Below are 26,514 nucleotides of genomic sequence, written 5' to 3'. Positions count from 1 at the left end.
ACTGGGACAGAAAAAGACCTTTAAGGCCTGGAGAAAAAAATGCGAAAAATGTGGCAACGGCCGCTCACTCAGCCCCCGCTCCACACACATACCAAGCCACAGGCATTGTGTGTGTGTGTGTGTGTCTGCCTAAGGGGACAAAGTGAGATATGATACCCATCTAAAGAAGCCTCTAATCAGGGAGAACAAAGCAAAGTAACGGACTCTCAGCTGGAAGGAAAGGGCGATCGAGAGATAGAGAGGTGTGGAGATGAGAGGAGGAGCAGACAGAGGAGGAAAGAGAGGAAGGAGCGAGGACAGGGTTAAGAAGAAAAGAGGGGAGGAAAGAGGAAAACGGAGGTAGAGAGGGGCACAGACCTTGGATTCCACACTATTATCATCTGCTGCATAGTGAGCATTCCATCTGCTCAACAGCTGGGCTACATACACACACACACACACACACACACACACACACACACACACAAGGCAGAGAAGTCGTTGGGACATGCCTGAAATTGTGGTTGTCATGGTGAAGGTTTGGTTCTCATGGCCGGAGCCCTGATCGTTTATAAAGGGGATTAGTTAGGCAGAGACAGACCAAGAGACTGGCAGAGGGAAATTAACGAGGAAGAGGAGACGAGCGAGAAAGGGCAGCGGATGGAGGACAAACCTAAGTTAGAATTAAAAAATCAACTTCTTAAAAAGAGAGGAAAAGTTAGACATGCAAATAAGAACCTTGGTTTTAAATTTTTTACTGCAGTAATCTGATTTATTGGAGAAACTTCCAATTCAGGGCAGCTTGACTTCTGCAGGACAGACTTTTTATCCATTTCTCTAAGTCTACATGTGCATAGCAAAGTTTATATAAAGTACCTCTATTCCAGCAATGTATAAGAAACATAATTTGTGTGTCTTTGTCTCTAAAATGCTGACATCCAAAGTCGAACTCAGCCTAAACAGAAATAAATAAGTCTCAGTAAAAACACATGTAATTGCATTCTCTGACTCCCTGCCATATCCTGATGTCTGGTTTCATGTGTGCATGTAAACGTAGACAGACGGAGACAGAGAGACCTTGTCCACTGCAGTCCTCTCACTACGCAGAGATGAGCATCTGCACTGCCAAGCGACACAAAAACTCTCGCCACTTTTCCAAGAAGAGCTTTGAATGTGTGCGCACGTATGCACGTGTGTTTATGTAAGTGTGTACGTGCAGCGAAACAGCACGGCGGCCTGGCCCGGCAGTGAGGGATTATGGGGGATGAGTTTCTCAGAACCCTGACCCCATCCAACCCTGCTCAGCCAGAGAAGTCTTGAGAGAGTGATTGCAGACTGGCAGACGGAGTGGAGGACAAATTCACAGACGGACGGACGGCAGAGGGAAAAGAGAGAGTGACAGTGGCAGAGAAATGGAGAAAAAAAAGAGGCAAATAGGGATTTAAAAAACAAAACAGTAGGCAAAGGGAATGACAGGCGCAGAGATGCAAATTGACCGTGTGCATGTCTACATTATTGCAGATAAATTGCAAAACACACCTGTTTTGTTGCAGTTCACCACCCATCCACACCAAGCTGTCCTTTCAGACCATGAAAACTGAACTTTCTTCACTCACTGAAGTGCATCATTTTAAAAACACCAATCCTGACATCTTGGCCGCTGCATTGCAAAATGCCAATAACTTTTCATCACATCGACAATTGTTTGGTGACAATTGTTAAAAAGCTAAATAATGATTAACACCTTGGTAGAACGACGATAACCAACAGCGACTATGGCGAAAGTGATCAGTAGACAACATAGCTCATTTCAGCCACAGCCTATGTAACATCGTCGCCTTCATCTGTAAGTGTTGGGGTGTTTGTGATTTACACAAGTATCTGTTTCCTAAGTTATGTTAAGTATAAGCTTCGCAGTAAAAGCTATAAAGCTTGTTCAATATTAGCGATGATTAATTAAAACTTTTATCGATTTACATTACAAGAGTCCCACAGCTTATTTTCCGGCAGAGCACAAGCAGTTTATCATCGGATTTTAAGCTGGGACTTGTTTAATTCTGGTTTGTACAAATTCGGCTTGAGCAATTATTTGAAGGCAGATGAATCAACATTAAATTCATATAACTAAGTGCGTGTCATGCTGTTGATTGAATGATCTGAAAAGAAAGGGTGTGCCTACTGACAACTGACTAAGGCCATGTCTACACGTGCACGGGTATTATTGAGTTTTTGCCTCCTTCGTTTCCAATAAAGAACCCCGTCCACGCAAGCACGGTTATAAAAAATCCCTGTTCAAACGAAAGCGCAAAAACACAACAGAAACGCTGTCATGAGAATGCCACACCAACAGGCGGCGATATAAATGGTCATGCAAGGAAGAAGAAGAAGAATCGCGGCTAATCAAATGTCTGAAAAAATCTATCCTGACGCCTCTGTTCCTCAATGTAGTAGACGAGTAACTGTACATATATGTGTAAACATGTAAAAAGTCCTGTTAAGCATCACTGTTTATGTCACGTCCGTCATTTTGCAAGGAATGTCGCCTCATTCGTGACGTCTCACAAAAGGAGATAACGGCGTACAGCCTGATTTCAGAAACCACAAACGCTGTTTACCTCGTCTACACGTCTCCGCGGAAACAGAGTTTCTAAAAGCTTCAACCTGGCTGGAGTTTTACAAAAGATCCGTTTTCAGTGACGCAGAGAAACGCAGAGAAACGCAGAGAAAAAGCCACATTTTGAAAAAACCCATGTACATGTGGACATAGCCTAAATTAACACTTAAAACTCTTTAAAAGTAACCCCCTGAAACAACACAAAGCCCGGCCCTGTGACACACAATTTGAAAAAGTACAGGGTGGTAGAACTTCCTCCCTAAGGTCCTCTTGTTTGTTTACAGCAGTCATAGTCTCAAAATTCGCCTCACATTGGCCTTAAATTACTGCCAGCAGAAGCCTTAAATCGGCTCAAAATCTTTTAAGCGTGCACAATTCACTCGAGCAGTAAGACCCTAGATGTCTGGACTGTGTGTATTTCGTCTGTTCACTTCCATAATTTGTTTTAGTCAAACACAAAGTTTGATCTGGCTGAAGCAGTTGAAGGATTTAAAATATTATGTAACCAAGTTGTGGTTAGTACAGCTCAGCAGTCGGGTGCTGCTGTTTGATAGTGTGGCCAGTTTATCGCTTGTATCACAAGGTTCATTCAGCTGGATGGGGAAATGTCTGGTGTTCTCATTGTGATTGGCGAGAACAACCTCCCCTTCTAATCCCTCCAGTCCTGTTACATGATATCAGCGGGAAAGACATTCCTCTCCTGGTAAAGCCATCCCTTGTTCTCTCTCTGATTTCTGTACATCCCCCCTTATTTTTGACCCTTTGATTCCCCAGTTCCTGTCCATCATTTCTCTTCTTTCCCTTTTCTTTCTTCTCTCTACTTCCAGTCTCTTTCTTCCACTCCACTGCTCTCCATCTTGCCCTACAAACATGGCCGTATTTGGGGTTGTGGGAAGGGGTTGGAGTGTGTGTGGGTGGGGTGGGGTGGGGGCTGAGATTATCACTATGGCGATCCACATCAAAACAGTCCACTAAGGGATGGGTGGGAGAGTGTTCACACATTTCCAATCCTGTTAGAGCAGGAGGAGGAGCAGGGAGAGGAGTTTGATGTTAATATAAGGGCTGAGTCATGAGTCGGTCAAAGGCCGCCCAAGCTAACGAGGGTGACATCATCAAAACATTACATGACATTGTGCTTTTATAAGCCTGCTTTTAACAGCGTCATTGTTCTAAAAATTGTCAGTTCATTGGTGCTGAAATTTAATTAGTAGGAAACTCTGTCAGGGTAAAAAATAGCACAGTGCAAGAGTAAAACCCATTCACTCATACGCGGGTGTCGTCTGCATAGGGGAGTTGCGGCTCTAGTGTTTCTTGTTAATGTTATATTTCTTTAATCGTTTTCAGTGCCCTTTCCCACTGGTCAAAAAACCTGCTAATACCCGGGTTATTTGCATAGTGGAAAAGGTTACAATCGGCATTCAGACCCGGGTCAAATGACTCTGCAGCAGATCCGGGTAATTATTGCCTCGGCTCCGATCCACAAGGATGGGAACACAAAACCTGTGTCGCCCCGCTAATCTCCTCCTTTTCCGGCATGATGCTATGCTCCGTCGGTAACTTCTGCGACTTTGCCGTCTCTGTCCGAGCGGCGCTCAAACATCGTTCGAAATTTGTCGTTTCCGAGTTTGATAAATAGACTGAATGAGTAATAGATACAATAAAGAACTAACTGCAAAACATCTTCACTGTTTACTAACCCTGTTTCCGGTGTGTTTATGACGTCTCCACTCTACTGGCAATGGTAAAAGAGACAATCTGCATTATTAGCAGGTCTTCCCGGGTCTGAAAAACACACGTCATTGTGCTAATTTTGGTGGGAAAGGGGTATAAGGAACCATTTTAAGGCGTCTATGAGCTCTGATTAATATTTTCACTAACGGTTAACAAACATCTTTATCCTCCAGCAGCATGACAATTTCTGAGCTCTTATTGTAAGTAGTTTTAATTTGACCTTCTTAAAAAAGCTGAACAACTTCATTAATTATCTATTTACTGGCATTTATAAGTACAGAAGTTTAAGAACCCTTTGTGATGGAAGTAGAAATCTCTTGTTGACATCGCGGCATATTAAAAAAATAATCACTAGTAACCTGTAAGACTGGCTTTGTGAATGACAAGACTATCAGAGAGTCAACAGCCAAAGGGATTATCTCAACCTGGCAACCCCAGGGTTGTTATTAATTGCTTGTTTATTAAGTAATGGTGAATAACTTATCAAACAAGGGGAAGCCATTAGTTACAACTTACAACCCCTTATTAGACAGATGTACCAATTAATTATTATTATATGTTGCTTTCTGCCACTCTATTGCCTGAAAACACTGTGCATTAGTCCCAAAATTTCTTATTGTGACAGTTGACAGAGCCCTGTCTCTGGAACGCAAGGTGCTACAGACATGGCACCAACTTTTCCTGGAAGCCCACAAAGAGCTTTATCATATATGTGAAAGTCATATGTGTGGCTGTTTTTAGGGTGCTGCAAGAAATATCTTAAGATACGCTTAAATTTGTTCTTGTTCAGCTTCAATGTTGATGAGTTAACAGTGTAATAACGTAGTTATTTAAACTATCTGACAAACTGTACGTGAACATGGCAGAGCAAAAATACTTTCATATAAATATGATACCATAGTTTGTGCAAGTCTGAAGCGAACAGTGAGCCAAGATTTGTCAGACGATATAATTCTAGGAGGGTTTTCCTTGTTTCATAACATCCGTCTTGGCAGATTGTCATCTTGTTTGGCAATGACGGATAATCTTGAGACATTTCTCCGGTTTAGAATCACTATGTCAACACTGGAGATACAGGAAATATTTTCCCTTATTTTCGTTGCTAAGACGATTGTGCAATTGAAAATTAATCTTAAGGAATTCCTGAGATTTAAATTGCATTTGCGGAAAAAGAATGGGAAGGAAGTTTCAAAGCCATGTTAGATCCATGACCAGTCTTGTTTTCCTCATATCCCATTAAACAGAGCCAACATGGTGGACGCAGCAGAGACTGCACCCATCTGGTTTCTCCTGAAATCACAAGACTTGGCAATGACGTAGAATCAAAGATGGAGGAGCCGAGGGTGCTGGCCCATCTGTTTCTGCTGAAATCCCAGTTTCTCTAAGTGAGAGACGGGATCTGCGGTGGTGATGATGCAGAGCCAAGATGGAGGAACAGAGGGGACGGGGCCCACATCTGTTTCTGCTCAGGAGGGAGCACGGTTCTGAGGAAAAAAGGGCCTGTAGAGCAGGCTTTACTGGGGAATGGACACTGTGCTCGCCAAGTCAGCCTGCTGCCTTACTGGCACTGGGGCAGTAGCCACACACACACACACACACACACACACACACACACACACACACACACACACACACACACACACACACACACACACACACACACACAGCGGAGAGCAAGGGCATCAGGGGCAAAGCGTAGGCGGCTGTGTGTGCGTGTGTGTGTGTGTGTGTGTGTGGTATTCTGGGTTGAACCGTACTTGGATGCGTTGGGCCAAGCAGCAACTTAGTCGGACTGTTTGTACTCTGCTCTTTAACTCCGTTTCTCTCTCTGTCTTTCCATCTCTCCGTTCCCTGTGATGTTGGACTTCAGCTTAGTTTTTTTTCTTCTTACAAACCTTCCATCCATCTCCCTCCTCTCTCATCTGTCCTTCAAATCCTGCATTCCTCTCCCCTCTCCCTGTTTGCCCCCCTCCCCTACCTCCCGCCAATCCTCTGGACCCTCATGCTCTGATTGTTTTACAGGAAGCCCAGTCACGGGGTGTTTGTGCGTATGTGTGTGTGTGTGTGTTGTGTGGTATATCTAGCTGACTCAGCCTGATCTCCAGCCCAGTACTGAGACCCTGGCAGACCAGAACAGACGACTGACGACACGCTGACATGCTCCTGTCTGTCATGTGTGTTACTGTGTGTTTGAGTACAACAGAACGTGCAACATGAAACTGTTAAACTCTGAAGCTGAGCTGTCGGACTCGCTTTCCCTTTTCTGCTCTGGCACTCATCTATGATGACTCTCTGTTTATGTGTCAGCATGCTGTGTGTGTGTGTGTGTGTGTGTGTGTACTCTAAGAATCTGTTTAGTCCCCTCTCTGCAGTGCAACACCACCTCTTCTGTATGTTTTGCATTGACAGATGCCCAAACTTGCACGCAATCTCTCTAGAAGTGGAAGTGTGCAGGTTTAGAAGCATTTCATTGTTAGAGAAAATACGATACGAATGTGACATATTTTAAAGGTTTATTCCACCCAAAACAAAGCCTGTTTTCTGTCTAACACCTACTGCCGTCTAGCCGTGTTTTTGGCGTAGGCATGTTATTAAAAATCTTTCTGCCTCCACCCAAATGTCATGAATTTTGGAAGGATTTGAAAAGAATTTTGCTCCAACAGCAGCAGTGTATCCCTATGACAATTAGGAATGCACGATGTTATCGGCACGTTATCGGTGTCTGCAGATTGTGGCTTGATTCTGACATATCGGCATCAGCATTTTTTTGCCGATATTTCCCGCCGATAAAACGCTTTGCCTAAATGCTCGATGATTCCCTAAAAAAAGGAAAGAAAATATTACAAACAAATAAATATGGCATTTAAGTAGTTTTCTTATATTGCCCAGTGAATGTGTACGTTTTAAAAAGCACTGTGTGATGTTATTTCTGCATCTGCCAGTGGGCCACTACAATAAGAGTAGGCATGATATCAGTTCCACTACAGGGGACACTTGATGTTCTCTGCAGTTGGGGGAAAAAAACATGTGCCTAATATATCGGTATCAAAATCGGCAATCTGCGAAAAGGGTTGGAAAATTTCGGCAAACCTGCAAAAAATCCACTATCGTGCATCCTAATGACAACTCCGTCTTAAGATTCTCTGCTGCTGAATGTTTGCTTTTCTCAATGCTGAAGCAGAACAAACAAAATCCATGTCATCGCTGTTGTAATGAGGCAGATATCTCAACAGCCGACACCTGAAGTTTACATTGTCCACACAAACAGAACAAGAGAAACGTGCTGCAAAAAGCCGAAACAAAGGCGTGAACAGCAGTCGTGCTGCAAATACATAAATGATGCAAAGCCACAACGGAAGAGCTCCATCTTCTGAATTTGCACACCGTGTCCTTTGTCCTTGTCTGCCACCATGCAAAACACAAGCGGATAAAATCAACTGCATGCTCAGATATTGCCAAAGGTAGGTGAGAAATATGTTGTGTAAGAACTTCAGATTAACAGATCAATCAAACGCAACCTTCCTCTGTGTTTTCATCCACCTCATCTACAAACCCAGAGTTAAAATGACATAAAAAGCACGGTTCTGTTCTAAACTTTCAGACCTTAAAACTTGGAACACACGTGCATCATTTGAACTTTGCTTAAATTCAACACCGCCCTCATGGATTGAGGAAACAGACATATACCAACACCAGCTCCATCTGTAATACTCCTCTGATCTGACACCACGCTGTGAGCGACTGAAGTTTATGAGGAGGGTAAATCTAGAGAGGAGTTTGACAGTTGCGAAGAGGGAGCGGACGACTTTATGCGTCTCTTTATGCTCGTCTGTCATCGCCTCTGCAGAGAACTGAGTCTGTGTGTGCGTGGATAAATGAGCTCTTTTTAATAACTCACACACACATCTGATGTGTGAAAAGACAAGAGGAACAGTACCACGAGTTATGTCTTTGCACATATGCACTGTATGTGTGTGTGTGATAAGGCTGTGGTGTCTGAATCCTTGAGCTCAAAGGTTTCCTTCATCTCATGCAGGACTCTACAGGTATGCGACCCCTTCCTCCCCCTCCTGTCTCCCCCTCACCCCCCTTGTGGCTCAGCCTTCACCAACAAGGCCGGTATTGTAGCGAGGGTAAAACGATAGCGCTCGGGGACGGGTTCAGCTATGTGGTTACCCAGACAACCTCTGAACCCCCCCCCCACCCCCTTTCCACTTCAACCGCCCTCCCCCCCATAGGATCCCTTCACCTCAGTGAGGCTGCAAGCATCCATTCATTTTTTTTTTTTGGGTGACTTTCTGTGAGGAAAAAAAGGGAAAGAGAGAAGGAAAGGTGTGCTGTATGTGGCTCAATGAATGCAGAGGAGCAGAGTGACTGAGGAGGACAAAGGCAGTCACACAGAGGGAGAGGTCAGCGAGGACAGCAGTCCTTCTTGCAACAAAAGATATGAGCTGGTTGGTTGCATGTCGAGATACACTATGTGGAAAATTAAAACAACAGCACCACACATTGCACTGTGGTCTTTGGTTTTGCTGTGTGTGTGTGTGTGTGTGTGTGTGTGTTTGAGGTGCAAGTTTAAATCTGCATGTATGCCAGTCTCTCTTGCTGCTTTGTTTGGTGTGTGTGTGTGTGTGTGTGTGTGTTTGTGTCCTACCTTGTGTGTGTGTGTCTGGTTCACTGTTTCGTGGACTGCTGCGGAGTCGTCTCTCCGGCTTCTTCCCACCTGGACTGACTCCGCCCCCCGACCCCACTGACCCGAGCGACAGGGCGTGTGATTTGTTGCTGCATCACAAACAAATAGGAAACAGTATTTCATTTAGGAACAACAATTAATAATGCAAGTATAAATTATGAAAATAAAATCTATATTTGTCACTGGGTATTGTTTTAACTGCAGTGCATGATAACTTAAGATGTTAACAACAACATCAACTTAAAGACAAAAGAGTATTGATCCAATACCAGCGCTCTCTTTTTATCCCAGATTTCTCTCTGTATTCCACATTGTGTGAAATATGTACAGTAAAATCCAGGGATTCTACGCAACTGTAAGTTATAGAAGAAACGCTCTGTCTTATTATGACGGTGACAAAGAAACTCTACCTTATCTGCTTAATCAAATCAGCATCAGCAATGACAACTCCCTGGCAAACCAGAGCGGCCATAATAACAACACATCCATGTGTGTAATTGATGTGAAAAAATAAGCAATTTGTTATAATGCATGCATGTACACAACTAAAAACTAACTTATAATGCAACATTAAGAGGTTGGTAATTGGCATTCAGAAAAGATATTGCTTTTTTTTTAAAAAAGCTATAATCTTGAAGATTTTCATTTAAATAAATATCTGTTAAGTCACTATCTATCGCCAAATGAGGTAACACAAGCACTGTATTACAGACTGAATGTCTGTGGTGACTTTAGAGGAAAAAAATCACAACTGGCGCCCAGTTAGTGACGCGTTTTCCATCATCCAGCAGTGGTTGGTCTGCCAGAGAGAGTAGGCGGAGCTAAGCGGCTGCTTTTGCGGTCTCTGCAAGTGTTGCGAGTAAACAGTAATCTACTATGGCTGAACAAACAAAGAAAAGATCGATGACTACAGATACAACTTCAAAAATAAGTGAAAATCCAAAGATAAGAAAACAAATTGGACGCTCAGATTTATAAATGAATTAACAACAAACTTCTAATGAATTACATACAGCCATTTTAAAATGAAGAAGCATTAAATATTGGAATTAGTATGCTCACCTGTATCCGTTGTGTGCTGGCCCCAGGCTGCCCTTATACAGAGTGGAGGGAGGGGAGTTAAGTCGGTTCTGTCGCTCTAGTCGGTCCTTTATCTTCTTGGGCTGTGGCTTACTGTACGTCTCCTCTCTGCCTATGTAGTTCGACATCCCGTAAACTGGGATGATTTCTGCAGGAAAGGAAAAGAAGGTCATTTATGTCAGACTAAAAATCTGTGCAAAGCAGATTTTTAATAGAAGTAATTGGATGTTTAATTCCATATCAAATCCCTCCTTTGTTGGAAGCAGCTAAAGTCCAGTCAGCGTGTCCGTACCTGGGTCGCCGTACATGGGGGGAAGGTGGTGCTGGTAGTATTGGTGGGGGGGCAGGTCCCCGGGGCTCACAGGGGGGTAGAAAGAGTGAGAGTTGGGGATAAAGTGAGGGTGAGCCAGGTAGGGGGGCAGATGGTGTGTGGGGGAGAGAGCCGGAGAGTAGGAGGGGGGGTAGCACTCCGGAGACTGGGGGGTGACAACCACCCGGCGGACCCCTGTGGTATCCTCCAGCACCTGCGGGAGACACGGAGAAGAGAGAGGGAGGTGAGCGTAAGAGGGATACATGTTTCACAGTTAACAGTAAACTTGGAAATTTTGCACACTGACGGCTCCAAATGGCGCTGAGACGTGTGTGTCTGAGAAACTTAGACTTCCATACCCACAACTCATGTGAGGTCAGTGAACTGCACACAGCCGGGGACTGCTTTATACAGGTTAGATTTCCCTGAGAGAACTTCCTCAAAGTTAACCAGATATCAGTTTGAACTAGAAGAAGATCAAAACCACTTAAAGTTCTGTATACAGTACATGAAGCTAAAGATAGCAGCTGTGTAGCTAAAATTAGCATAAAGAGCCTAGCAGCACCTCTGAAGCTAACTAAATAACAAGCTAACTGTTTCTGAGGTTCGATAATTATAAGCTGGCTGCTCTCAGTTATAATCGCGGAGTGTACATCTGTAAGAATGCAGTCTTCTATGTTCCCGATGTTGCGGTCAAGTGAGTGTGTGGTTCTGTAATAAACAGTACTAAAAAGCCATTAGTAACAGCTCACTGAATAACAACGTAAATAGTCACAGATTTATCTAGGCATCTAGCAGACACTTAGTGACTTAATACACATAAATTGCAGACAGTGAGGAACCGTAATATACACACATTAAAAATAAGATTGTATCCATTAAACAGAACCAGACAGTTCAGCGCCATTCGCGCCAATAAAAAGACGTATTTTACCGCGATTACTTAACACAGTCGTTGCAGCATCATAAAGTGACATTATAAACAATATATCCAGCAATAAACATCGCACACACCTGAACCTGAACAGAAATGACGAAGATCAATGCACTTATGAACTTATACACTTATAACTGTGTCACTGATAACTGTTTGGCAACCGTCACTCTCTCTCTAATAAATGGTAGCGTACACGGCTGAGTCCGCGGCTGCGCCCCCCAGTGGCTTGGCTCTCAACTGTCCCGCTGGATAATCTTCAGAACACTAACTCTTATTGGTTTAACCAGTAAAAACGAGGAAAAGAAACTGAATAATATATATTATAAAGTTTACACTGCATAATGTTGCACACAACCTTTTGGGAACAGTAACCTGTTGTCATCGTTTGGCTGTAAGCTAACTCCAAGCTAGCTGTTTGCCCTGTGTCCTGTCTTTGAGCTAAGCTAACCACACTGGCTCCTGGCTTTAGATTTACCAAACAGGCAGGGGAGTCGGTCATCAATCTTCTCTGCTAACTTTTGTCAGTAAAGCAACTAAATATATTTTTCATACTGTCGAAACAAGTCCTTTAAAGTTTAAATAGTCTTTACATAAAGGTCCTCCTGCACCTGCTCTTACAAAATGAAGCTGTCAATCATTTTGTAAGAGCAGCTCTGTTGAATGGTGGATATCTAATAAAGGAATTAATTGCATAATTTATGTAACAACTGAGACATTGTGCTAACAGGATGCTGTGGCCCTTTAAGTGGAGAAAACAAGAGCTGCAATGTTGTTATCAGATGGTCTGCAGATCACAATAACAACTCATTTCCAAAGAAATTTACATAAGTGCCATACATGTGTTCACTTTCACACACACATTCACACACACACATTCCAACTATTCAGACACTTTCACAGGCCTGCATTCCAAGCAGAGAGCAAACACACACTCCCTGCAGAGAGGGGAAGTCATCTGCGGGTTCCTAACAACAACAACACACACACAATCACGCGCACACACACACCAAATAACTATACCCCCAAAACCCCCACACACACTAGGACTCAGTGCCAGAATACGACGGACAGAAAGAAAGAAGAGAGAGTATTAAGAGGGTCATAAGGGGAGGAAGATGGTTGCAGAACTAATCCAAGTGAGAAAAAGTGGAAGAGGGGGAGAAGTAGAGGAGGAGGAGTGGGAAGAGGAGGCCCCCTATTGCCCCTCAACCCCCTCCCCTTCTGCAGAGTTGAAAAACAGACTGTTGACAGGAAAACAAGGGCAAAGTCCCTGCATGAGTACATGTGGATCCGAACTACAAACCCACGCAGCATTTACTGGCAAGGAGACACACACTCGCGCACACACACACATTCCAGCTAATACAAACTGGAAGGGACCCACAAATATGCATGCACATGTGCACTCACACACCCACCGTCACAATGCAGCCATTAGCACAAACCACTAAGGACACACACACACACACACACACGTGTAAAATCCATCTGACTTTCCACCACCGCAGCGCTCTCTTTCTCCATCCATCCTTCCATCCCTCCTTCTTCCACCCCTCACCCCACAAAAACCTACCCACCCAGTGCCTGTCTCCACTATCAGGCGTGTTTATGTAACAGTGACAGTGTTTCCCGCTCACACTTGGCTCGGTCCCTGCTAACACACACACACACACACCCACATGCAAACACAAACACACACCCCCGGTGAGCCAATGACCTGGCTTCCATTGGCATAGGAGCAGAATGTCAGCACATGAAGGCCACATGTGTGTTTGCTACACTGAGGGCTGACCTATTGACACATGTTGATTCACTTACAACACAAACTTATTTTAAAAGCATACAGATAATTCCCTAACTTATGTAGATTGTTGTAATCTTTTCTATTCTTGTGAGGACATCTTTAAAAGCAAACACACAGGAGCAGGCCTACTTAAATACTGTTTTAGAAGGGCCGGATTTTAGGCGCTGGACATTTACATTTCCTATGTCAGGCCTGTAAAGGTAGGACTTTAAATGTGTTCACAATGCACTGCTTTTATGCTGTTGTTTTTTAACAAACACAATGTTGCACTTCACATCTTTCTTTAGTCAGTTTGACTCTCCTAAATCTCCTCTGCTAAGGCAGCATGGGGCTAATTAGCCTGCGGATAAAATGAACTGAAGTTAGCTCAGTATGGCTATCAGTATCAACAGCCTAAAAGGTAACATCTCTTATTGGAAGAAGTATATTTTGTTTTTTATTTCACAACACTGTCACTCATATTCAAATACTTTATAGATAATTACAGGGCTGGATTGAGACTTTTAAAAGACCTGATGTGGCCCTCAGTACCAAATTTCTCAAGTTGCACAACCGTACTGCAACCAAGCACCCATTTTTTTGGCTACAAATCCACAATTTTAATTTAATTTGGTTTCAGGAATTTGCAGAAAAAAACAGGATGTTGAAACAAACCAAAAGGCGTGCTGCTCGACTGCCATCAGCGAACTAGCACCTAATAACATCAACACTGGGTAGATACTTTATGTGGAAAGTATGGCAAACCTTCTACTTGTAACCAAGAAAAATGTGATTTCAAGAGTTATATTTGATCACATGAGGGCAGACGAAGTCTTTTCTTTCCCGAAAAGAAACCACCAGCTAATTAAATGCAGTTTCCCACATTGTGTTGGTTGGTCTCCCTCTGTGCCTGACTCTTATTTTGACTGAAAATCTTCCACAATAACAAATCAAGAACATAAAAACAAGTTGCGAGTGTAAGACTGAAGAAAAAGACACACACTAACCTGTGAGATGTATCCCGGGGGGACGTGGATGGGGGGGATTGACCCATTTGGGGACATCATGGGGACCTCAGCAGGACCTGTGAAGGAGGAGAGAAAGAATTATTTATTTAACCTGGGAAGCAGCTAATGCTAAAGTAAAGTCTCATTTACATTCATCAATCAGCAGAACACATGCAGGGACAAAAACACGACCACGCACACTGAGGGGCAAGACGTTTTATTGTGAAAGGCCCCTTGTTCAAGAGAATCAACCTGTTTGTGTACATTAAAGGTTTTAAAAGAGCGAATTAATTTCAAAATAAAAGCATAAGAGAAGTATGTTTCAGGGATGAGACACACAAATAGTATCAGCTTGTTTTAAACATTCATTTTTTCACAATTGTTTGTATTTGTAAAAATGTCTGAATTGTACAAATTTAAGGAACTATTTTTTCCCAATGTCGCTCATAAAAGTTAGATTCTGTGAAGTTTGGTGATATTTTTCTGCTTGGCATTACAGGAAGTCTCCTGTCTTACTCTGAACAAATCCAACCATGCCCTGTGTTGTTTTACCTGTACCATTTTGTGAATTATATCTGTTGCTTTATTTTCTTTGATCAGTTTATATCATGAAATATACTTAAAGGAGCAAGTCGCCCCTGGAAAAAGCCGCTGTCAGTCAAAGCTGGTGTTCTCTGTAATCGATAGAAGCAGTAATATTTGAAATTTGCGCCATAGCTGTGGAGAAAGTTATACAAACAGCGTGCATTGCTATTCCTATATTTATAAGCAAGTGAGCCTTCCCCTTTACTTCTAGCAGACAGACTTAAAGCTGTTATAAATTATGACGTCTGCATTCAACAGTAGCATCATGACGGACGGATGTATGACACATGGGAGGAAAAGAAAACCTTTACTCTGAAGGAGAGGAAGCAAAGACAGTCTAATAGAATAAGCAGATTGAAAATGATGTTGATTTTTCCACTACATCCATACAACCACCCCCACCCTACCCCCCACCCTCTCCCTCCCACTACCACCCCCAAATCTCTCCATCTCTCTCTCTTCTTCCTCCCTTCCCTCTCTCTCTCTCTCTCTCTCTCTCTCTGTGTGATGGAGGTCTGTGGCTGGTAAAGTCATTGGGACCCCAGTGGGACAGCTGGAGGCAGACCTGGCCTCTGAATAAATCACACTACACACACGCACGCACACACACACACAGAGGCCCTTACTACCTAAATACACAAGAATGATACTAATCAGATGTTGACACCTATCACATGTCGGCTGAATAGTCTGAAGCGTGTTTCCTTTAGAGGATCATTTCACCCAAATTAAACACTTTATTTTGAAATTTGGTGAAGGGCCTCTAAACTGTTTTTAACTCTCTCCTTCCATCCAAAGCTGTCATTCCCTCCATCCTTCTCAATACCTCCCTTTTCCTACCCTCTTTTTCCTCCTCCTTTTAAGAATTCCTCCTACATGATCCTCCTTTTTTCCTTTCCTTTCACCTATTACTCACCTCCGTCACTCCCTTTTATTTTTAATATTACTCACTTCATCCTTTTCTATCTTTTCCCCCCTCTCGATCGCCCTCCCTTAACCATCCCTCTTTTTCCCTCAGTCCCTCCCTCTTTCATCCCCTTTCCTGACCTCTCATCGGACAAACAAACAGGTAAAAGTACAGTAAACACACACGTACGCCTACATACACACACAACCTGAGGAAAGTCTCCTAAGCGTGTGTGTGTGAGTAGGTCACAGGTATGAAGAGACAGACCTCTTTCAGTCCCGTCCGCTCCACGGCCTTGGAGACCAGAGGTGGATATGAAAGTCCTCATTGAGTAGAAGGTCATAGCTTGGACACGCACACACACGCACACACACCACACAAACACAGAGCTCCTCTAAACCCCTTTCCATCCCTGCTCATAGCACACTTTCCCTCTTGCTCACACACACTCACACTCCCTCTCTGTGTCTCAGTCGCCCTCTCACAGACACACACACACACACTCTTGACAAACAGACGTGTGTTTGGACAGTCTCTGCTGCCTCTGTGCTCTTCACTCAGCAAACAGCAGCATTCCTCTGCTCACACACACACACACACACACACACACACACACACACACACACACGCACACACTGAGCATTCCCATCCCTGGCCCCCAGGACTGGACCCAACAGGCCCAACTACCCCCCAACCCCTCCCCAAAATACAAGACACTCTTTGTCCTGCTACCTTTCACACACACACACACACACACACACACACACACACACACACACACACACACACACACACACACACACACACACACACACACTGCTGTTAGTCATATAGTATCAGACTGTTGCCATTTAGAAAGGCTCAGGATAATCAAGCAGTCAAACGTGTGTGTGGAAGCTGCTGTTCTTGTGTTCGTGTGTGTGTCCGTGTGTGTGTGTGCGTGAACATTAAAGCGCTCCGTGATGCACATTGTGGTAACGTCACTCTCTCTGCTCTTGCCTCCAGCTTTGCCCTTTAAGCAGCACAAACAGAGGCTCGACTTCCTCCGCACTAATCCTGCAGCGAACAAACTGCACTCCCCCTTTCACTCCCCCCTCCCCTCCCCAGCTTCTCATCTTGCATCTGTTGCTTCTTCTGCTTCCGATTGCCGGAGAGTTCAGGTCAGAGATCAGTTATGAGGTCATATCCTGCATGTGGGATGACATCACTGGATTACCTGAGCTAATGAAGGGCATTAACATGAGTAATCGGACCCTGTGAGGGGAATCAAAGGGGACCTGGCTCAATTAAATCAAACTCTATTGCTTTATAGAATTGATAATTCAATATTGTTGCAAAAAAATAGACTTACTCTTTTAATAAAGGAGTCCTTGACGTTTCTTTGCTTTGTACATAGTATTGTGAAGATTTCAACCATTAGAGCCTGCTCTTAGAGCTAGCAGTGAATACACAGATATTCATGGCACCACTGTCCAGCAGATTTCCTGCACATTTATCGTTGTTTATTTTCTATATTTATTTATATTTATACCATTATGGATGGGCTAGATTACCAATATTTAAATTCTGTTAATATTGTCTTATATTCACAATAAAGAATCACCTACGTCCACAGCGCGCACCTGCTTTCAAACACCTTGTCCTCGGCCTCAAAAGGACAGTCCTTGTAACACATTGCACACGATTAATGACCGTTAATGGGGGTCGCTTATCGGTCAGATAAAAAGACTCTAAATTAGCATCCCTAATGTGGAGGCAGTCTCCCTTTCCATTGCTTACCCGGTGGTGTTTGGTTGCCATGGGGATTCTTTTTAAAACGCAGAAAGCAACAAGCACGATCGCTTTTTAAATAACAATTATAAGCCTTCATGACACAGAGACCTTACTGGGATAAAATGTAGAAAAAATACAGGATTACAAAACGATTATCGATTACATTTTTTTTGTAACCGATTCAGTGAGTACTTGTTCACCTGAGTACTTGTTTACACCCCTACTTTTAAGGAGGAAAAAATCAGAACAACTGATTCAAATCAGAAACCTTAAAATCGAAAAGAGATTGTGGTGATAAAAATCAGAGATATTTTTTCAGGCCATATCGCACTCTAATTTCCAAGTAAAGTACATAGAAGTTGTTAAGTACCACATCTATGACTTTCATCTATGACTTAACATTCCCCATGTGAGGGTCACTGAAATAAATACGAGGTCTGTGGTCGGATGTGCGTTCACTTAGGGTCAGTGACGTGTGCACATATTTGTTTGAGTGTCACGGTCTAACGCAACAAAGAAGACCACAGGAATGATGACAAGCTACCGTAACAAAGACAGATGAGGGACAGATAGACGGGGAGGAAGACAGACAGGTGAGGATTGGACAACTAAGAAAAGAATGAGCAACACGTTAAAAGAAAACAGAAAATAAATTAAAGTGCAAAAAAAGTTAAATACTTTAGTTAGAAGTGGTTGGGCAACAATGCACCCGAGCTTATCATCAAAGAAAAAGCCACACACAACTTCCTGCTCCACCTAAACACACGCACACACACGCAGAGTTTTTAAGTCTTACACATAGGAAGTTTTAATTTGTCACCAAAGAGTTACACAAGAAATATACACACCTGTCCTCGTAAACATCCTGTGTCACACTGCAGAGCACACACACACACAAACACACACACATATCTTCTACTTCCACACAAAAAAAAGACTCAAACTTAATGTGATTTTGCCCAGCTGTCTGCACATACATTCACATACATACTCAGACAGGACGTGATGCAACTTTTCATCAGATGTTTCCCATCACACAACTGTCAAAGACAGCTGCCACGGGCCCCCACAACACAACCAGAGTCCTGCTCTCACACACTGCCTGATCACCTATATCCGTATAAACACACAAACTTACTCAGACTCCTTAAGCACACTCATCTATTGATCGGTGTGTGTGTGTGTGTGTGTGTGTGTGTGAGTATTGAAGACACGCTGCGTGTTCACGTCTGTGTTCAGACTGAAGCAGGAGTCACTTTTATGAGAGGAGTCAAACACTTTCTCTCTTCCCCTTCGGTTCAGCGCTGCACATGTGGTCGCCACATTGAAAGGAAACGCAGACCCTCTTGGGAATGCATGTGTGTAAGTGTGTGTGTGTGTCAGACCAAAGGAGCCTGTTTGTGAGGTGACCTACATACAAAACAACTCGACTCAGATGGATTTCCCAAAAACACACACACAAAAAAACATGGCGTTACTAAACAGACCCACTGTGTTTGCTTTATCTTCTAAGTACAACACACACAACCTTTGTATACCCCTTCAGAGCCCCATGGAGGCAGCTGTCCCATCTCCATGGGTACTTGTATTCCTGCGTGTGTGTGTGTGTGTGTGTGCACATCTGTGTGTGTGTGTCTGGGTCAGTTGTGACGTGGCGTTGCCTGGAAGTTATGTAAGCATCGGCAGGGTAATGTTATCTGTCCTCGGTGCTCCAAGAGCAAGACACTCCCACGACAGCTTCCTCTGCTGCCTGGCCAACATACACACACACACTACGCACACACAGAGATACACACAACCACACACACACACTGCAGAGCATGACCTATTGTCATATCTAAGATATAAATATGAAACAAATCCCCATGAGTCTTTAGTCAACTGATATGGCTACTAGAAGCTACGGGGGAGAAAAGGGGACAAAGGATAATAGAGGGAGAAGCAGAATGTGGAGCATGATGGGAAATGTGGTGAAAAAGATGAGAGAAAAAAAGAGATGGAGAGGAAGGGGGCGAGAGCCTGTGGTTGCAGGAAATGTGGGAGACAACTTTTAAATAGCACAGTAGACTTTATGTACACATCCCGGATTGGTGTGAAGCATGTGGAGCTTCATACACACACACACACACACACACACAAACGCACACACTTCAGTCCATCTCCGGTGAGTCAAGTCCGGCGGACATCTTTGCCCTGGACGGGGTGAGACTCAGTGATGGAGGAGGAAGTGGGGACTTCCTGCGCTGCCCTGCCCTCAGTAACTACACCAACGCACACACACACACACACATAATCACACATACACAGACGGGCACACACAGCTGATGTGCTGCATATGCATGTAACAAACACACACACTTGTGAGCCTGAGTGTGTGTTCTGTGCGACGGTTGGTAATTTGAGCGGGCAGCTGATTTGCTGTGGAATGTAAATCATAAGCAGGAGAGCTGCTACGTTTGAACACTGGGTCTTACTGTATGTATATAATGTGTGTGTGTGTGTGTGTGTGTGTGTGTGTGTGTGTGTGTGTGTAGGTATGTGGAAGCACATTCCTCAGGACGAGCGAGCCTCCAGACTTGTGGCCTCCCACCTCAAAGTTGCATAACACTTTGTCACACGAGAACAAAGGGAAGGCATGTTCAGCCCTGCCAGCTGATGATCTATCAGTGCCATGATGACCTCATCAACATGTGACATCAGCATGTTACAGAGCAGAGGAAGAAACAGGCACTGTGAGGCCTGTTAAAGCAGGGTTGTGCTTTATTAGCCCACTGGCCATGCGGGGCTCATATTTTAAATGAATGCACGTTGTTTATGGAAAAACAAAAGCCTGAAGATGTTTGCGACAACTTTCCAGCTCTGCTTGTGCAAAATAGACTTCAAGGCCAAATGTTGCGTGAGGTCAGATGGTAGAGAACTTAAGTTCCTTCTCTGGTTGTTTGCCCAGAAGTAGCTGCATGGTTTGACCCTCATCCCTGGTTGGCGATTGGTTTAAATTCCAATGTAACCTTCTGCTTCTCTGCTGTCTCTGTAGCTGTGTCTCAATTCAGCGGCTGCAGCCTTTGAAGGACGCGGCCTCGGGAGGATGCGTCAATCATAGCCTGCGTAGACGGTCTGGTCTACGAGCTGGTCATCAGCTGTTCCCACCTGTACCCTAGCGTCACCAAATGTCACTCCTGTCGCCGAGCAACATAGTGGGCAAACTATAGCTAGCATAACTAAAAAAAAAATTCCTTCAGTTTTTTTTTTTTAAAGATTATTTTTCTGGTCTTTCATGACTTTATTGAGAGGACAGTGGATAGTGTTGGAAACAGGAAAAGAGAGCGGGGATGACACGCGGCAAAGGGCAGAGGGCAGGAGTTGAATCGAGGACTACAGCCTCTGTATATGGCCGCCAATTTAGTTTTGTAAACATGTGAAACGCTAGCTGTTCGACTGAGTTGAAACCAAAAACTTTTACGTTTAAAAGAGTCCACCATCTCGTTTGCACGCAATGAATCTCAGGATACGTTGGGAAGGATGCGCCCGATGGATCCTTGGTGGCCCGGGAAACGGAGGACGCATTTGAAGCAGCCTTTGAAATGGGACCGCCTTCGACGCGCCGCTGTGACGCAACCGGCCTTCGAAAACGCCCTTCGAAGGATGCAGCCCCTGGATTGGGACACAGCTCACAGATAAAACTAAAAAAAATATTCAGCTCAGATTCTTTGGTTTTTAAGATGTGCTTCTTATTCAATTCAGGGAATTTTAAAGTTAATGCCATATCCATCTACTAAAATAAACATACTTCAGATCTATTATTCAACCTGTCCTGACAAACAGTCGATAAAAGTGACATTATGTCAGCTCAAGAGTGATGTTTCCAGCTACTTTATGATATTTTTGTGCAGTCAATCATTTCAAATGTTGGTGGGCACATCATTTCGAAATAAACACACCATAAATCTGAATGTGTTTTTAAGTACTTGCGCGGTGCTTGATTTATACTCCGACTCAAAAAGGTTTCCTGTAACACGGAGCTGCCAGCCTCTCCAGATGAGCGCCGGCCTCCAGGTGATCCTAAAAACTTTATTTATAACGTTTATGTTTTGTTATGTAACCTTTATTTGTTCAGGTTAGCCCCAGCGACTTCACTTATGTTTGGTTTGACAAAGGAGAAGAGACAAAGACAGCAGGGCGGCTTTTAATGTTACACACTCGCTCCAGAGCAGTGATTCACTTATGAGCGTTATTATAAATCATTCCTCTTCTGTTTTTTAACTTATGTAATGATTTCATTACAGATGGAGAGTCAAATTTGGCTCCGAAGTGATCGAATATTTTCTAAAGATTCTGCAGATCTAATTTGGTGGTACCAAAGGGTTAAAGTGTTTCTAGGAATACGCTGTGAACCTCAACATCTTATCCCGTCCTGATCACTGTGTAAACGCAGCTTCAGCATACAAGCCCAGATCTGTTTAATGTAGCCTGGGTGCCAGCCCATGGACCTCCACCCTGCCCACACCTCATCCACCCAGAGGAGGGAGAGCTGTCGACCTACTTCTGCTGCTGGGTCTGCTCCAGAGGAGAGCAACGTAACGTCTGGAGGGACACCGAGCCCAGCCGCGCTTTGTTCTTTTAGATCTTAACATGCACACACACACGTACACACCTACGGTCGCAGATGTACGACAAACCAGTTTCCAAACCGCAGACAAATGCCCGGATTAACACCTTGGCAAATGTGCATAAACTCTTCAGATGTCACGCTGACCTGGACAACCACACACTGACATTTGACTAGCTTACACTGACAGAAATCACGGTCACCTTAGCGCAAATTAGGACGCACGCACAAACCCGCACACACACTAAACCCAACTCTTCCAGTGTTATCCCATGAGGCTATTCTTGGACTTGCAGATATAATTGTTTTGAGATCGGTAACCACGCAACGCACACACTGCGCGCAGCGACATACTCTGCTTATCGGCCTTGTCGTCCATGCAAGACTCCTGACATGCATGTGCGAGCGTGCACACGCAAACACACGCGCGGCAGACACTGATGACTCATTGTATCCATTTGCTAATCAACTCTACATGTCTGCAGGGAGAGGGAGAGAGAGAGAGAGAGAGAGAGAGGGAGGGAGCAAAGAAGGGCAACAGCTGTTGGTGTGTAAACAGACCCAGAGTTTAACGATCATCCCGTCTTTTTCTCTCTCTCTCTCTCACTCCCCCAAAATTCTCAAGATGAAACTAATTCGCAAACCTTGACCCACTAACAGAGCGGCCACGCTTTTACTCATCTACACTCAGTTTTTCCTCCTCTGTGCACAAGCTGCTACGTTTGTCCGCAGCTGTACTCCCATCAAGTCCTCCTCCTCCTCCTCCTCCTCCTATCTCTCCACATGTTAATGTGGGGCATTCCTCGCATATGAGTCACAGTCTGAACAGCACCGAGTTTGTGTCCACCACAAAGAGAGCAGAGCAGAGAAAGTGTGTGTGTGTGTGTGTGTGTGTGTGTGTGTGTGTGTGTGTGTGTAGGGAGGATGAGACGAGAAGAAAACAGACAAGAAGAAGAAGAAGAAGAAGAAGTCGTGTGAATGTCAAGAAAGAAAGAAGGAAAGACTCCTACATGAACAGGGACTTTCCCCCCACTCCCCAACTCTGAATTCCACTTTGTGTGTGTGTTTACATGAGTGTGTGTGTGTGTGCATATCTCATGGCTGTAGGGTGATCAGACAAGCAAGGAAGTGCAGATATGGCAGAGGTGGGGGAGGAAGCAGGGAAAAGTATCTGGGTCCAGCTAACTTCTCTTTAAGACAATATCAAAGCTTTTCCTCCACCAGTCCCTCCGATCATTCCTCGACCTCCACGTTTGGGCCCTCCCATCGACCGACACACACTCCCACCCCCACCCCAACCAATCAGATCGGAGCTGGAGAAAAAACAGAGGGGCTTCCCTGCGAAATCCAAACACACATGATGTAAACAATCACATGTGTAGTCTGTGCAGCTGTGCAGGAGGCCTCAGGAACCTCAGGATCACTTCGTCTCTTCCCTTTAAAGTCCCATTTTTCCTTTAAAGTATCCCATGAGCACTTGCAGCTACAACAGCCCCATGTGATCTTTAAGGATTCATCCAAACTCCTTTGGAAGTTTTACTTCTTAAAAAAAAAATGCAGGGTTGCAACAAATGATTATTCCTTGTAAACCATGAATCAGAGAATTATTTTTCACGATTATTTGATAATTTGATTCGTTGATTAATCGATTAATCATTAAGAATATTAAATGGCAGAAAGTTGTGACAAATGTTCCTCCAAATTTCCCAGAGCAAAAGTTGTGTCTTTACATAGCACGAAAGGAATCAGACAATTATTTTTTACGATTATTTGATTCGTTGATTAATCGATTAATCATTAAGTATATACAATGTCAGAAAGTTGTGATAAATGCTCATCCAATTTTCTAGAGCAAATGTTATGTATTTAAGCTGCACAAAAGGACAAAACATAACACATTTTTACATTTAAGAAGCTGGAAGCAGCAAATAATTTACATTTTGTCCCCAAAAATATCATGAAAACGATTAATCGATTATCAAAATATTTGGAGAGCAAGTTCTTTGATCGATTAATCGCTACGAATAAAAAAAAAAAACTTCTTTTGGCGTTTAAAGACTGATACAACAAAATATGGGAGGAAGTGAAGGAGGTTGGGAGAAGAGGAGGGAACGAGGGCGGAGGAAGGGAGGAAGGGAGAAGTGCTCCAGCTGTACCCTGAGCTTCAAGGGAGCCAAGAATTTCATCCCTGGAAAAGCTCGCTTTCTCTCTCTCTGGAAAATTCTGTGAGCCCTCTCCTCTTCACAGCTGCTGTTCACACACAGTCTCACATACGAAGACAGACACGGTATTCTACGGGCTTTTGCACCCCCCCACCCCCACCCCCACCCCGGTGTTGCGCCTTAGTGGGCCGGCCCAAACAGCAAACACAGCTTTCCCTTGGAGCTGGCAGAGCAGACCAAGTCAGCAGCGCAGGGGTGGCTGGGGTCATCACGGAGAGGAAGTGGCCTCGCCCGGAATGCATGGCAGCAGACGAGACCAGACATGCAGCGTCTGATTCTCTCACCCTATCCCTCCTTTTTCTCTCTTTTTCTGTCTCTCCTCCTTTTATTTACCTTCTTTTATTCTGTCGTTTTATTTCCACTTCATTCCTTCCTCCGTCCTTTTCTTCCTCTGCCTCCTCATGCCCTACTGAGCGAGGGCATCGAGTTTATACGTGAGCGCTGGGCAGGGCATACAACAACAATCAAGGCTCTCTCTGCGCCTCACACACACACACACACACACACGCACACACTAAAGTTAAACTCTTAACCGCCCAAGCCTCTCTGTCCTTTTGTTTCCTACATTGAAACATAATGGGAAAAGAAAAAACACAGGTATGCTGCTCACAAACACACATGTGCGCGCACATAAGCTGTGCCCAGAGGGAACGCATTCCAGTACACACCACCTGGAGAGAGAGTCCGTTCCCATGGTGACCAGTTTCCACAAATCCAGTGGGACGTAACACAAAATTAAGACACACAACGTTCGCACTAAACATACCTTCAGAGTTGGTTTTACGGTTTACCTGAGGGCAGAAAAACTGGAAGGAAAATGCTCTGCAAAAAAAGTCTGGCTACGTGCATTCAGAAGCATGCATGCAGCAAAACACACAATACACTCACACATGCACACTTCTCTATTTTATGTGTCTTTTTTCTAGCAATGCACATGTACAAACTCAGCAGTCATCAACTTGATTTGTAACCAAAAAGAAGAAGAGAAACACTCTTAAGTGATGTTAAATCTTTGAGCAGGAGACTGTCTACTGTCTGGGCCTTAACGCTTGCCGTAGCGAAACCTTTGACATGGTTTGCCAGGAAACAACAAGACTGTACTGATGAGTTGGTTGTCTTGTTGCAGCAGATATTGGGTAAGCAGAGACGCATCAGTATGATTTTGTCCAGTGGAAAAGAACAGTATCAAAATTGTGTTTATTTGGTTACAGGTGAGGGTTTCTTTATGGGCCAAGACAACTCGTCCATTTTCTATTTTTCAAAATAAAAGCCACTGGAATATTAAAAATGCATTGTCATTAAGGTAATGACTTTCTCTCTGTCTATCTCTCTACCCCACCTTCGTCACGGCAGTTGGCTTTCACCAATGAGTCTGGTTCTACTCGAGGTTTCTGCCTCTTTAAAGGAAGTATTTCCTCGCAAAATTTTTTTAAAATGATTGATGGAATTAAATTAGTTTCATAGGACAGAATCAGAATAAACCAGTACAAATATAATTTATATTTTGATGTTACAGTAAACTTGAATAACACTGGCTTTTAATAGCACCACATAAATATTCCATACCCATTTCATTTGCTACAGGACTCATTCTGCCCCAGGGCTAAAAGCAAGCGGTGTAACTATAACAGCAATCAGCAATTTTTATGGTTACACCTATTTACACACCTTTACACAGGTATATTTGCACATACTTTTTGTTGCACAATTGCCTTTAATATTACAGAATAAGTGAATGTCCCATACAGGCGGTTCTTGGAAGCAGGTTTGAAAGTTCTCCGAGACGACCACCTCTGATTGTTTGCAGCAAAAGAAGTGTCTGAAACATTCATCTCCATTTAGCCCGACGCAAAAGTGTGTTTGTATCTTCGCCCCCAGCTTGTTTAGAGCCACCTGGCTCGGCATAAACACAGACCGTGAGGCCTTCAGCCATATTTCTCTTCAACTACCTTTCACCATTTACATACAAGGGCTCAGAGTGTAAAGAAGGACACATTCCAGCAGAAGGCTGGAGGAAAGGGAACCTCAGCGTGCTTGTGTAGTGATGCAGTGAAAGCAGCGAGAGGAACATCGGCTTCGTCCGGCCAACTGAGACGAACACCGAGGCGGAGGGAAAGTGAGGCAAGCTAAGAGGGGGACAGAGAGGGAGGAGGATGATGGAGGCTGAGAGAAACGGACAGAGGGTAGAAAAACACAGGGTACATCTTAATTCCCTTTATGTCCTTGACATTTTCTTTGCTCCCTTAGTTCCTCCCACTTAACAAACGAGGAAGCGATACAAGGCTTC

General features: G+C 43.9%; 1 protein-coding gene across 1 annotated transcript in view; it reads right to left on the bottom strand.

Annotated features, from left to right (window-relative positions):
• The window catches only part of fndc3ba (fibronectin type III domain containing 3Ba), a 110,711-nt gene that overhangs the window by 46,652 nt on the left and 37,545 nt on the right, over nucleotides 1–26,514 (bottom strand). Inside the window, exons 4-7 of the mRNA XM_069661324.1 lie at nucleotides 14,135–14,211; nucleotides 10,390–10,621; nucleotides 10,080–10,245; nucleotides 8,979–9,106 (exon numbers count right to left, since the gene is read on the bottom strand). Of these exons, the coding sequence (XP_069517425.1) occupies nucleotides 8,979–9,106; nucleotides 10,080–10,245; nucleotides 10,390–10,621; nucleotides 14,135–14,211 (603 nt within the window). The remainder of the gene's footprint in view (nucleotides 1–8,978; nucleotides 9,107–10,079; nucleotides 10,246–10,389; nucleotides 10,622–14,134; nucleotides 14,212–26,514) is intronic.

The sequence above is a fragment of the Semicossyphus pulcher genome, unplaced genomic scaffold (genome assembly GCF_022749685.1).
Source record: "Semicossyphus pulcher isolate SPU_LCO1_2020_fin unplaced genomic scaffold, fSemPul1.0.p SCAF_14, whole genome shotgun sequence".
Lineage (NCBI taxonomy): Eukaryota > Metazoa > Chordata > Actinopteri > Labriformes > Labridae > Semicossyphus > Semicossyphus pulcher.
Note: the sequence above shows the minus strand (reverse complement) of the source record. Positions and strands in the feature narration are given on the sequence as shown.